This window comes from Notothenia coriiceps, unplaced genomic scaffold (genome assembly GCF_000735185.1).
Source record: "Notothenia coriiceps isolate Sejong01 unplaced genomic scaffold, NC01 NC01_scaffold00024721, whole genome shotgun sequence".
Lineage (NCBI taxonomy): Eukaryota > Metazoa > Chordata > Actinopteri > Perciformes > Nototheniidae > Notothenia > Notothenia coriiceps.
Genome location: NW_011357422.1, coordinates 9,444 through 22,689, shown reverse-complemented (window position 1 = coordinate 22,689; position 13,246 = coordinate 9,444). Strand labels below are relative to the sequence as shown.

General features: G+C 39.9%; 2 protein-coding genes across 4 annotated transcripts in view; one reads left to right on the top strand and one right to left on the bottom strand.

Annotated features, from left to right (window-relative positions):
* The first annotated feature begins 99 nt into the window (after nt 1-99).
* LOC104955731 (probable tRNA N6-adenosine threonylcarbamoyltransferase) lies at nt 100-11,502 on the top strand. Of its 3 annotated transcripts, none has more exons than XM_010783121.1 (5): nt 100-163; nt 786-861; nt 1,355-1,453; nt 1,630-1,704; nt 11,420-11,502. In XM_010783121.1, exons 1-4 carry the CDS (start codon nt 115-117, stop codon nt 1,667-1,669), a joined length of 264 nt encoding a protein of 87 aa, XP_010781423.1. In that variant the 5' UTR covers nt 100-114; the 3' UTR covers nt 1,670-1,704; nt 11,420-11,502. The 3 variants fall into 3 exon arrangements, with proteins under 3 accessions (XP_010781423.1, XP_010781424.1, XP_010781422.1); XM_010783122.1 differs by lacking the exon at nt 11,420-11,502 and adding an exon at nt 9,388-9,406; XM_010783120.1 differs by lacking the exon at nt 11,420-11,502 and having other exon boundaries at nt 1,630-2,049.
* Nucleotides 2,835-13,246, bottom strand: part of usp6nl (USP6 N-terminal like) — a 19,577-nt gene continuing 9,165 nt past the window's right edge. The window contains exons 5-9 of the mRNA XM_010783124.1: nt 11,417-11,531; nt 10,653-10,718; nt 9,657-9,756; nt 9,422-9,574; nt 2,835-5,538 (exon numbers count right to left, since the gene is read on the bottom strand). Of these exons, the coding sequence (XP_010781426.1) occupies nt 4,001-5,538; nt 9,422-9,574; nt 9,657-9,756; nt 10,653-10,718; nt 11,417-11,531 (1,972 nt within the window). The 3' untranslated portion in view covers nt 2,835-4,000. The remainder of the gene's footprint in view (nt 5,539-9,421; nt 9,575-9,656; nt 9,757-10,652; nt 10,719-11,416; nt 11,532-13,246) is intronic.

The following is a 13,246-nucleotide window of genomic DNA, read 5'->3' as shown; positions in this document are numbered from 1 at the left end:
ACTATAGTGAACAATGCTATTTGCACCCGGGTAACTATAGTGAACAATGCTATTTGCACCCGGGTAACTATAGTGAACAATTATATTTGCAACCTGGAGATCACAGAGAGGGCCATGGCTCACTGCGGCTCCGGAGAGGTCCTGATAGTGGGGGGCGTTGGCTGTAAGTGCACCAGACCTGTTCACAGGACATACAGTGCTATGATTTACTTCACTGATTTATAACTGATCACTTTTTTAATGATATTGTTCAACACTACACTATTACTGTTGATCAGAAACTATACTATAAAGCATTTATTACATGAAATATGTTTTTATTAAATTATCTTTGACATGCCATACTATACATTTTTAGGACTTTTTTAACACATACCACCCTTTGACTTTTTTACGACATACTATGAGGTTTTTATGAAATGTTTCTACATTTAATACAATGCTGAGGACTTTACTTATGAAATATTATTTTATGCCTTTTTATGACATACTAAGCTGAGACATTTTTATGACATACTTAATTTTTATTCAATTTATATGACTTAGATTACTATGAGTTTGTAGGACTTTTATTATATACTATGATCTCATATGCTTTTAATGACCTACTACACTATGACTTTTTTATGACATTATTTTCATGACATACTAATAACTATACTATGATATTGTTGACATTTGTTATGACATACTATAACACTTTTTTCTTTACGACACTCTTTTGAATGACTTCTCTGACATTCTATATTATGACATGATCATGTGACCCCCTGGTTCCTCTGTAGGTAACCTGCGTCTGCAGGAGATGATGGGGGTGATGTGTAAGGAGAGAAATGCCAAGCTTTTTGCCACAGATGAACGGTAAACATTCAAATGACAATAGATTCACTTTAGATTCCCACGAATGAGCAATAGGTTGAAGGTCCCTGGACCAAAACTTAAATTGCTCTAATCTTTGTAAACATACACTATTACTGGGTCACAAAAACTCAAACTCAGGACGCTTTAACTGACCCTATCCTGCAGTGTTTTTGTCCCATATCTGTTTAAATGATGTTTACATCAAATTGAATCATTGCTTTTGCATTTTAAATATTATTTACAACAAACCACAAACACACTGCTTGTTTCCCCTCTCAGGTGCTGTTATTTGCATACAAATAATTAACTTAAGTTGAGAAATCCATTATGATAAACACATTGTCTAAAATAAAGTCTTGTTTGATGTCAGGTAGTTTCAGACACCGTGAAAAATATTGATCAGTATTGTAACATCGCCCTATAGTTCCTATAGTCAGTCGCACCATTGTGTTCCAGGTTCGGTCCAGATAACACTGTTCACTTTGTACCACAGGTTCTGCATTGATAACGGAGCGATGATTGCTCAAGCTGGCTGGGAGATGTTTAGGTCCGGTCAGGTGACGGAGCTAGAAGACTCGTGGATTACTCAAAGGTAGAATTTTTTTTTTGTCTCTGTTTTGTCAAAAAAAAATCAACACTCTCCCAGCTAAAACACCAGCAGTATAGATGTAACTATTACCTTCAATCCTCCAGGGTGAATCATATTTCAAGTCAAACTAATTGAATTCATTATTTTTTATCCGTCCATTAACATTTCTGCTTTCATAGGTACAGAACAGATGAAGTGGAGGTGACATGGAGAGACTGAGTGACATCTTGGTGCTACACACGCTGCTGCAGCAGGTCTGTCGTAGGACTCCCCCGAAATATTAAAGCATTGTGTTAAAAAAGAGCCACAGATTTATTTTTTCATTTACTACGCTACAGTTTACTTGTTTAAAAGTAAAACATCATCATATTGCTGAGGCAACGAGTGTAACAGTGGCAGATGCAGTTTGAAAACATTACCAACCACACAGCTAAGCAGTTTGATTAAAAGGCAGGTCCACTTGCCATGAAGAACACTCCAGTTTCTTTTATGTTGTTATGTTCCACTTGTAATGTCAGAGGAAAATATGTTTTTTTTACTTTGCCATTATGTACAGCAATAAATCTGACCTTTTAAATAAATACAGAAAGAGTAGAAAATGTCAAGTTTATTCATTGTTTTGTTTTGACTCGTATTCCTCCTCTTTCTCCAGTGTATTTCTAAAATCAATATATTTTCCCCTAAAAATAATTTGTACATTATATACCTTATAGGTTTGAGTAACTTAATCAGGAAAGGAAAAAAACACAGCATTACGATCGGACAGTTAAAGGTTGGACTCTCTGTGTATATGTTATATTTTTGTTACATACAATACTTTGAAGTTTTTTTGACCCTTTCATCACCCCCCGTTACACTGGCTCCCTGCCCATCAACGAATACACTTAAAAAATAAATGAATCTAAAAATAACGAAAATCGGAAAAAAAGGACTTAGTATGTTGAAAACATCAGAAAACAACTACATAGTTTAGTACGTCGGAATGATGAGAAAAAGGACATACTATGTCAAAAAATAGGGAAAAACGACATTGTATAGTGTGTCAAAAAATCATAAAAACATGCCACGTTGAAATGAGAAAAAAAGACAAATCTAAAAAAAGCTGTGGTCCAGCTCTTTCTGTCGTAGAAAAGTCATTTATAATGAAGTGATTTAAAAAAAAAAAGATTTGTCCTGCACGTGTTGCAACACATTTTTACATTGATTGGAAATACTGGGTCACATGACAAAGAAGCTATTGAAACATATTGAGACTTCACACAGGCTTTAATTCCTTTGATACCCTTTACTATTACTTTGTAATAGTATACTTACTATTTGCTTCTATCCTTATGTCCACTAGGAGGCGGAGTTTCGCTGTAACAGGAAAAAAAGGAGCCAAAGATTCATTTTAACCCACCTCATTTTATTAAGCAAAGTATCAGAATGGTTTGCAATTAGTTGTTTAACAAATACAAAGAGAACTTAGGGAATGTAATGAACAGTAAGGGCAATACTGTTTGAGTATAAATGAACCAGAGATGAATAATCATAATAATGTGACTTATTACATGTTGAAGTGGTGCCTCTTACCTTTGTGACATGGGTGTGTGTGTGTGTGTGTGTGTGTGTGTGTGTGTGTGTGTGTGTGTGTGTGTGTGTGTGTGTGTGTGTGTGTGTGTGTGTGTGTGTGTGTGTGTGTGTGTCAGATGACTCCATTTGACAGCAGCTAAACAGTAGTGATATGACAGTGTTGAGAAAAATAAGACAAAACAAACGCCTTCACATCTATCTCTGGCTGCATGTGCTCAAGATGTGGTAACTATAGAACATTAATGAAAAAAACAAACATGTGACCTATAGTTACATAGCCAATCAGAGGGCTTAAAGCCAGCTAACCAAAATATATAAAACTAAATATATATATTATTAGCCCTCACAAATGAGCTCTGTATTTGGGGTCGGAATTGAACCAAAAAGTACACTGAGATACCCAACAAACTGTACTTCACGCTTGAAAAAGAAATGAATTGCACATCTGTTAATGGGGAAGGAAAGACTACAAAATTAACATCACTTTCTACATTAGAGCCGCTGCAGATTGGAAATCAAATTGCACAGTGCTCTTTAATTATATCTTGGGACACAGTATTATTACTTCTTTTTGAAAAATAACATTCACGAGCGTATAGAGTAGATCCATCTCTATTGTAAATATCTGGAAGTAACTATAAAAAAATAAAGATGGAAAATAAGTCAGTTTTGCCTTTTCAGGAGAGTTTCCCCCTGCTACTGATAACAACTCAGCATATTAACAAATACATCCACTGTACATATCAGACTCCAAAAGATATATACTGTCACCTCTTGTTAATGATTTACATCCAAAAATAAAATAAAATCTTTCAGTCAGTTTTTAAAGTGATCAGTAGAAACTTCAGAGGCTGGTGCGTGCTGCAACATTACAAGTCAGAAGTCAGAAGTTCACGCGCCGAGAGCAGAGCTGGTCTTTCCACAGTGTCTGACTACACTTCAGTTCTTTCTTTTTTACAGTGTCTTGCCATTTGTCTATCACAGCAGCATGGACTCCTGCAGGGCGAACGCCTCCTGTGCGGGCCTGTAGTGTGGCCCTCCGAACAGCTGGGGGAGCTGTTGGCGAAGGACGGGCTCCTGGAGTGGAGTCCTGTAGTGGAGCAGGGGCTCTGGGTTGGGGGGGAAAGTGAACTCCTGAACGGGCGACATTTGGGCTCGCTCGAAGCTGGGTGAGCGGGGCACACCACCTGGGGTATGAGGGGGCCGATCATCATCTGGAGCCCATGGGAGGGCCCCGTCTACAGGCCGCCGATGCCCCCCGCCTTCATGAAGAAAGTGTTGCTCACCCCTCTGATGCCCCTCAAACCTGTAGTCCACCGGGGTGTACACCTGTGAGGTGGAGGTGAGTTGCTGCAGGTAGATCGGGGTGGACCTCCCCTGGGTTTCCAGCTGCAGGGAGTGCTCTGGTGGGGGCCTCACATTTCGGGGGTTCCCCGGCGGCCCCCTGCGGTAGGTTGTGTAGCAGTTGTTCATGAGAATTTTCTCCGGGGAGGGGTTCTGGCGCTGGGTGGTGGCGTACGCTCGATCCCCGTACACCACGCTGGAGGGCGGGGTGAATCGGGAGGGAGGGGCGTAGAGTCGGTCCTCTCCCCGGGGGTCCCGGCTCACGCCGTAAGCAGGGTGGAGGATGGGAACTTCTGTTGTAGTTCTGCCCGGGGAGTACTGCTGGGGGGGGGTGCTGTACTGGCTGCCGGGGTACACCCTCCCTGGACTGTTGTTGGTGAACGCAGGAGGGTGATTGGCCATTCTCGACCCGGAGGCGACGGACACTGTGCTCCCGGCTAGGCTCGGGCTGCCCTGATGGAGGGAGGACACACTGAAGGGGGTGTCACTGCGAGGGGTCCTCATTCTGGACGGGGGTCTGTCAAGTTCCAGGATCTCGAAATCCTGCTCCGGCAGCCCCGGCACGTTGTCATACTGCGAGGCATTGGAGCCGCGGTTGGTGTCGGGGATGAAGCCCTTGGAGTTCGGGCGGCCGGGGGCCAGGGCGCTGTCCTCTGGGCTGGAGGGGGCCGGTGAAGCCCCCCTGCTCTGGTGGAAGTCCCGCGCGGCTGCCGCTTTCACCGCCTCCAGCTTTGTGTCTGAGGGTTTGAACCAGCGGGGGGTGATCTCTTTGCGGGAGCTGGAGGCTGCGTTGGAGTTGTGGTTGGCGGTGGCGTGGCTCTGAGGCTTCCCTCGATCCACCGGGGGTGTCGGGGCGGGGGCTGAGGGCGGTGGGGCCCCCCTTTCAGGTGTAGTGGAATGCTTCCGCTGATCATTGGGAATCTCCCCCGACCCTCTTGAGCGAGCGTCTCTTTTTTCAGCCTTTTGGTGGCGGATGGATTTCTCCAGCGAGCCCCGGCGTAAGCGGCTGGGGGGCCGACTGTCCTGCTGACGGACCGGTAGAGGACTCGGGTCCTGGGGGGGCTCCACAGGGTCGGTGTAGCTTTGCCCGTTGGCCACGTGGTTCACCACCACTTGGGCCACCTCAGGAGGAAGCTGCCCTAAAGGCTTCTTGGGATACTCATCTTCTTTACCTGCAAGATAAAAAAAAAGGAAACAAATTAGAGCGCCATCGAGAAACAAAACAAATGATGGTTTGACACACGGTGTGGTGAGTCACAAAAGGGACATGGATTCATGCAACACCACTGCCATAGAGAGGTAACACATAAAGGAGAAACACAATCAAATTTCCACAGGCAGAGCGAAGGACAAAAAACAAAATTAATTATTTCCCATCGTGCTGAAAGGGCTCATTAAGGAAGTGACAATCGATTGAGTGGTCGTTAAATGATGACTTTCACTTCATTTAATTAAACTGTACTTAGCTGCAGTACTAGCCCCAGACTTAAAAGGTCATGCAGACATAACTCTTGATTTATGAACCAAGTTACTGAGACTAATGAGCATTAAAGCCACAGAAATATGTCTTCGCTTAGACTTGTCCAAAGTTACTATTGCAAATCCAGTGCATGTTACAAGAAATGACATTGATACGAATGCTTTAAGTAAAATACAGTTAACAGGAACATAGACACAGTGATGGTGTTGTTGGGACTGTGAGGCAAAGTGTGAAGTCAGGAAACAGCAGCTGAGAGAGGAGGGATCCAGGAAGTAAACTTCTTGAAAATGTGAAATGTGTCTGTCCATGAAGAATTTATCCACTGACTTTGGACTTCTTCTCTTGTTGAAATGGGTTTAATTAATGGGGGAAACTAACCTAAGCTAGCATATTTCCTTTTTTCTCTCTTTTTCTTTTCTGTCCCTAACCCTCATGAGAATTGTATAAATGTATGTCAAATTTCTGGCCTTTTCCAACGTAAAGAGCAGTTTTGCAAAGGGTTCGTTCTAGCGCTAATACAGTTTTCTTTCAGGAATCCTTCATCCTGTCCACTCTGAATCATTTCTCTAAATGTTGCAGATGTAATTCTGAAAACCTTTTATGAGTAAAGTTCACAAGTCCACTGAGACATGCTGCACATTTTTGTGAAAAAGGCAGACTAACAAGAAATGTAATTCAGAATAATGTTTGAAACCTATAGCTGCCTTCTTAATATAACATGTCCTGAACTGAGTCCGCACGCTGCCACTCTACATAAAGGGTTCATCCACACAGAGTCAATTATACTGCTGTGGTGATGTGGTTAGGGAAAGAGGAGACCATAAAACCACTGGCATTTCTCACATCTCGCCCATTCAGATACAAAAATGTAAAAAATCATCCCCCCTGCACACCAGCAAATGTGGTAGGACTGTTTAAACAGAAGTTAAACAAAAGCCTCCAGTGTTTGGAAAGTGGCTCATTATCTTGTCAGAATGCAGTGAAAGGAACAGAACGCTTCTGTTGAAGCTGTGTGGGCTAAAAAAGAAAGTTCCTCTTTGAGCTGCAGTACTAAAACATCTTACAAAATGTGAAGTCTCTGCTGCTGTTATACAATGACTAACTGACCTGCGACTAATAACAGGAAAACGTCAAATAAGGACCTGGAAAAATATTTTGAGAGGTGATCATTTCAGTAAATTCATCATTTGGAAAAGCAATCTTGTCTATTTAAAAGTATTAACCTCACCACTTGAGAGGACAGTGAACAAAAAAGGTGCAATTAGATGATTATATAAATAGCTTTACAGTTATAAATTATATATTTCAAAAACATACTTAAACTATAATTGAAATATAATTATTTTATCTCAAAAAGCTCAACGTAATAAATGGCACTAACAATCAATTAGTCAGCCACCAGAGGGCACATGATGTCTCCTGAAAGTCCTTTTTTGACATAAAAAAAGGCAGTAAAAGGTACCAAAAAAAAAAAGAAACAAGAGGAGAGCCAGACACTGCAGGACTGAAGCAACTTATTTATAAATATTATAATGTGGGGGGATAAAAAAAAAAAAAACAGTATTTTGTGAGGGAAAACCCTGAGTGCTGCTGGACAGACAGAAGACAGACAGGACTGACTGAGGGACAGATGGACAGAGACATGGAGAGGGGAACACCAGTCAGGATAGCCCACCGGTTACTGTTGTAGGAGGGGATGTGGCCCCCACTCACGGCCACACTTTTGCTGTTGTTGGCTAACATCGTTTGAAAGGAGAGGGAGAGAAGCAGATTATTGAGAAGAGCAAGATTAGAAAAACACACACCGCTAATAATGTTAATGCTACGAGCTAAAGGAAAGCAGGAAGACACAAGTAAAAGCCATGATACCAAAAAGGGGCATTTGTTTCATTGTAGTGTTCGACTGGTGCATTTTTTCCAGTATGGACTGTAAGCTGCAATGATAAGTCGACTTATAGATCAACATGAATATAAGGCAAATGCTATTTGTACCCGGGTAACTATAGTGAACAATGCTATTTGTACCCAGGCAACTATAGTGAACAATGCTATTTGCACCCAGGCAACTATAGTGAACAATGCTATTTGCACCCAGGCAACTATAGTGAACAATGCTATTTGCACCCAGGCAACTATAGTGAACAATGCTATTTGCACCCGGGTAACTATAAGGAACAATGCTATTTGTACCCAGGTAACTATAGTGAACAATGCTATTTGCACCCGGGTAACTATAGTGAACAATGCTATTTGTACCCGGGTAACTATAGTGAACAATGCTATTTGCACCCGGGTAACTATAGTGAACAATTATATTTGTACCCAGGTAACTATAGTGAACAATGCTATTTGTACCCAGGTGTACCCAAAGTAGTTTTCTTATGCAAAAATGGAAGAAAATTGTGTTTTTCAGACTTTCAAATATGGAGAATTCCCTTTTTTCTCAGTTTAATATCATATTAAAGTGAATATATGTTGGTGTTGGACAAACAACAAGATATTTAAAGATATTAACTTGCACAAACATTCTTTTTCTTTGCTATTTTCATTTTATAAACCACTCGATTAATAAAAAAAGGATCAGCTGATTAGTCCAACCGTAACTGCAGCTTTTGAATGCCGATTTTGTGAAGCTATTTTTAAATTCGATCATTTATTTTTGTACTACAATGTTTTGCCTATGGTTTTAATATTATTTGTTATTTTATAAATGATTTAAACTAATTGCTGATTTAGGAAAATTCTAGAAAGTGGTTTCAAAAAGCCGAAGGTGATGACTTTAAATAGTTTTCAAATCACAAAAAGATTCAATATACATTTCAATAATACAGGTAAATTGATCAAATGTTTACTTTTTGCGCAATTGTGAATTGAAAGAAGAGGTTGTTCTTTATCAGTATTAAGGATACTAAAAACCACAAGACAATTGGCAAGTGTGTATATTGTATGAGTTCACATTATATCCTACAGTCCAAAACTAGCAAGCCACATGTCTGGGAACAAATTAGTTTGATATGCTAAACAAATATGTCCAGGATCCGTAGAATTTTTCGGAATAATGGGTTGCAGATTAACATTTTCCAAAGGGGGGTTCGTTTAGCGTGAAACACTTGAAATAACTAAAGGATAAGTTAAAAACGAAAGTAGAAAGAAAGTGAGGTCAAAGAAAACTATTTATGCTAAAAAGTTAGCAATGATTGAGTCAGACCTAAACATTTCAGCTCACACTGCACTTTAACTTTTATTCATGTACCTTTCGTTATTCATGTTTTATTATCTGTGTTTTTTAAATGCCATTTTATAATATGTTTCTTAATGTCTTTCATTTTTGCAAAGCACTTTAAATTGCCTTGTGTTGAAAGGTGCTATATACATAAAATTGCCTTGCCTTGCCTATGGTGACGCATGAAATAAAATAAAATGGCATACTACTTTAGATCAGACTTGTAGTAAAATACTGAAATAGCAGAGTATTAGTTTGAAGTTGCCTCTGGTTTCAGACTCAGAGTCGACTTGATAAATGTCCCTTCTGGTATTACAGCTGTTTGCCTCTGACCCTCGTGCTGCAGCAGTACCTGGGGCAGGCAGCTCCATCTTGGTCTTCCTCAGCTCCGTCATGGACGCCTGCAGCTGATCCACCACAAAGTCGTCCTCGAAGAAGAAATTTTTGGACAAAGTCACCTGCAGAAACTCCACCAGCTCCTCCATGGACAGCTTCAACAGTTGCTCTGTAGAAAACATACACACAGTTAGACATTTATAGTGTTTGAGTGGTGGACAGCAGATGCTAGCACTGGGCCGTCAGCTCACTCTTGTGCAGTTTGAGGATGGTGTAGGACATGGTGGGCAGCACCCTCTCTCCCTCCAAAATGTAGATGTCCCAGATCCTGAGGGTGAGGGTGAAGGGAGTCTGCACAGAAAAAACACAACAAGAGGTGAGGTTATAATCGAAAACCAAAATTAGCAATGTTTCACTAGTTTCTTTCCTTCTCATTAGTTTCTATGATATAAATCAATGTAAACATTTTTAAACGCCTCAGTAATTTTTTTGAAAGCTAAGAACCAGGGGCGGTTCTAGGGGGGGGCAACTGACTCTGGACCCCCCTGAAAATGAAAAGTTTATGATTAAACTATTTCTTGGCTGACGGAATAGGCGGAGCTAACGTTATTTGTCATTCTAGTCAGACCCATTAGAGCGTTAAAACTGTAACCATGAGTATCTGAAGTAAATATGTATACTGAAACAATAACAATAACTGTATCGCATTGTTTTCTTATGCACAATTACTTCATACTGTCTTTGTCGTCCTGCATTTATTGGGCCCCTCTCAGAAAATAACTGGCCCCAGCCTGGCCCCCCCAGTCAAATTGGTCTAGAACCGCCACTGCTAGGAACTGTAGTTTTTAGCAGTCATTATTTTCATAGTTAAAACAGGCTGTACATGACAAGATAGTACAAAATGTAAACCGTACTTAAATGTTTTCCTCTGGACTTAAGTTTTCTTTCAACTTACTTATTTTTAGCACTCATTTTTTAACCAGGAGAAAATGCATTTGTTGGCGACTTGTTATTAGTGTCAATTCATTGGTGTTTCAGGGGTTTTGATAACAAGAGAAACCAGGCTTATCGATCAAAAGTGTCATGTTGATGTATAATTTAGAGTGATTTTGAAGTCATTTTTTCCCCCTGATTGTGGAATCTAAACATTAAATATGTCTTTGGATGGGACGTTTTCACAAAGAAATGTTCCTATCTGTCTGCAGTTTTATTTCATTTGATATGCCATATGTTGGTAATGTACTCACTCTGTCCAGGAAGCACTGAAAGAACCACTTCATGGTGTAGAGACTGGTTAAAACCTCCTGGGTGTCCTGCAGCCGCACAAACAAACAAACAGGAAGTACTTTTAGTGCATTTAGCAGGTTCATAAAGGTCTTTGTCCTACGATAATATCATATATTTCTGTGCACCTTATCAGAAATATTTTCAGCCAAACTAAAACAACAAAAAAACGTTTAATTTTCTTAAAACGGTACATACAAAATCTTTCTTTTGAAAAAATTAAAAAACTGTTAAAACCTATTGACAATTTCACAAAACACTTGAGTATGTATGTTGTTTTAATTTTTTTAAGTAATTCTTTAATACTAATATTTGTATATTTCTGGACATTTATATTTACTTGGTTTTCGATCATAATGTCTGCATCGTTCTGATTATTTGTTTAATTATTGTACTTTTTCTTTCTTTGGGAAATAAAAATGTGTACCGTATATGTGTTTTGTTGGAAAAAACTAATGCTAATAAATACATTTCTCAAAAAGAAAATGGAATTATGACTTGTACATACAGTATCTAGAAAAATAGATATACCCAATACATATTATTTGTCAAAGTATTACCCCTGAAGGCAGGTGTATCAAGTAATTCTACTGTAAATACAGGAAGAGCTTTCTCATATAATAACTTAATCCAACAGCTGTATTTGATCCCCGAGTTATTTGGATAGCCTTCCTGTACTGTGACCAGTTGTTGGATAATTCAGCACTTATTATTCATCTGCTCTCACCAGGTGCTGCTTCAGTTTGGGCATCATCTTCTTCAGGATGCGGTCGTGGTGCTCCTGGAAACGCATCAGCTTCGGGAAGCCCGGGATAAAAAACCCTGAAGTTGAGGACGAAATGGATCACATCGCATTTTGTCATTTTTAAACTGTTTTGCATTGTAAAGCCTACAAAAATGGGTTACATTGTGTATTGTACAATGTGCACATTTCTACTTTTTACGTAATATTTTTATTAAATTTGATTATAGCTGTTTTTAATTTTGACTTTTTATGTTAATATAAATACATTTTTTTTTTGTATTATGAACCTGTATTGCACATTCACATTTTACTTAACTTCTTTTGTTTAAAGGATATATCCTTAGTTTTGTCTCAATGAAGCTAGTGTCCCAAAACCAGATTTCCCCAGTAAATAAAGTATTCTGATTACATTATCGGCCGTATTGGCAGATATCTTAAAGAGCAACTTCCAGGTTAAAGACACCTGTGAATAAATGTGTAGGAAAATGATGAATACACTAGATTTTCCCAAAAATATACAGAAATATACACTACAGTGACATCTGGCGTCGTTTTTGTAAGAAATGTTCACTTCCGCATAAAAAAGCCTCGGCACGTGACCTCCCGCGTGTGACGTAACACGGGGGACACAAGGGTGAGAGCGGCCGGTGTAACGTATTAATAAACATGGATCCCAATGCTAGTTTCGACACAGAAGACACAGAAGAAGTTGAACATCAATATTCGAATGCATATGACGTAATTTTCAAGCAAGTTTAAGCATAAATGTAGAAAAAATAACAACCTGCAAGATGCTCTTTAATGTATTTATTGCTATCGGAATGTTAAGAGCATTCCATGGAATACAACAAAAAGTGTTTCTGAAGCGAATTACCTACCCCACCTTTAAGATGTAAAATATGATTTTACCAANGGAGCCAGGAGTGACAGCCACCACGCACACACAAACAACACAGACAGGGGGAAACAAACAAACACAAAGGAGACGGCTGGAGCAGTACAGCCACCACAGCGTTACCTAATGCAACTCCACACTACGTCTTACGGTGCCGTGTACCGGAGGTGTACCGGAGGAGAGAGAGAGAGAGCAGCGAAGGGGGGGGAGAGAGAAGTAATACGGTTTCCTGATAAAGCTGTGGAGAGTATGTGCTGCAGGGAGGTGGATGCACAACGCACCCAGGAACGAACGCTAGCTCCGGTCCTTTTTACTGTGGACTCGATGTCCTGACAGGCTGGTATTTGTGCAACCTGTACAAACACAATACTGCACCATGATTACAAATGGTGAAATACAATTTAAAACTGCCGAAAAATACCAGCTCCTTAAAACACAACCGCTCTACTCAACGCAACTCTCCTATACCCGCGGTCAGAGAGCGGAGATGTGTCCCCTGCGTGATGTAATATGACGCGTTTGACGTATGACCTTAAAAAAAGCCGTTTTTAAGAGCAGAGCTCAAAATTGCTCCTTTCCCTCTGAATTCCTGCCCTTATGTCTCGTAAAACATATCAAATCCTGCATTCACTTTTTTAATTGTAATTTTCAAGCAAGTTTAAGCATAAATGTAGAATAAATGAAAAACTGCAAGATGCTCTTTTTAAGTCAGGTATCAGAAGGTTATAGAAACAGAAAAAAAAGTGAAACAGTGCATCCCTAATAATATCATGTCATCACAATTATAGCAAATCGTTTTCAGTTATTAATGTATTTAGTCTTTTACATGCAGGAAACACTTGTGGGGTAGGACTTTATTTGAGCAAGTCTTGTATTTACTATATCTTTCCCCCCCCCCTTCGACTGCCAAGGCACAC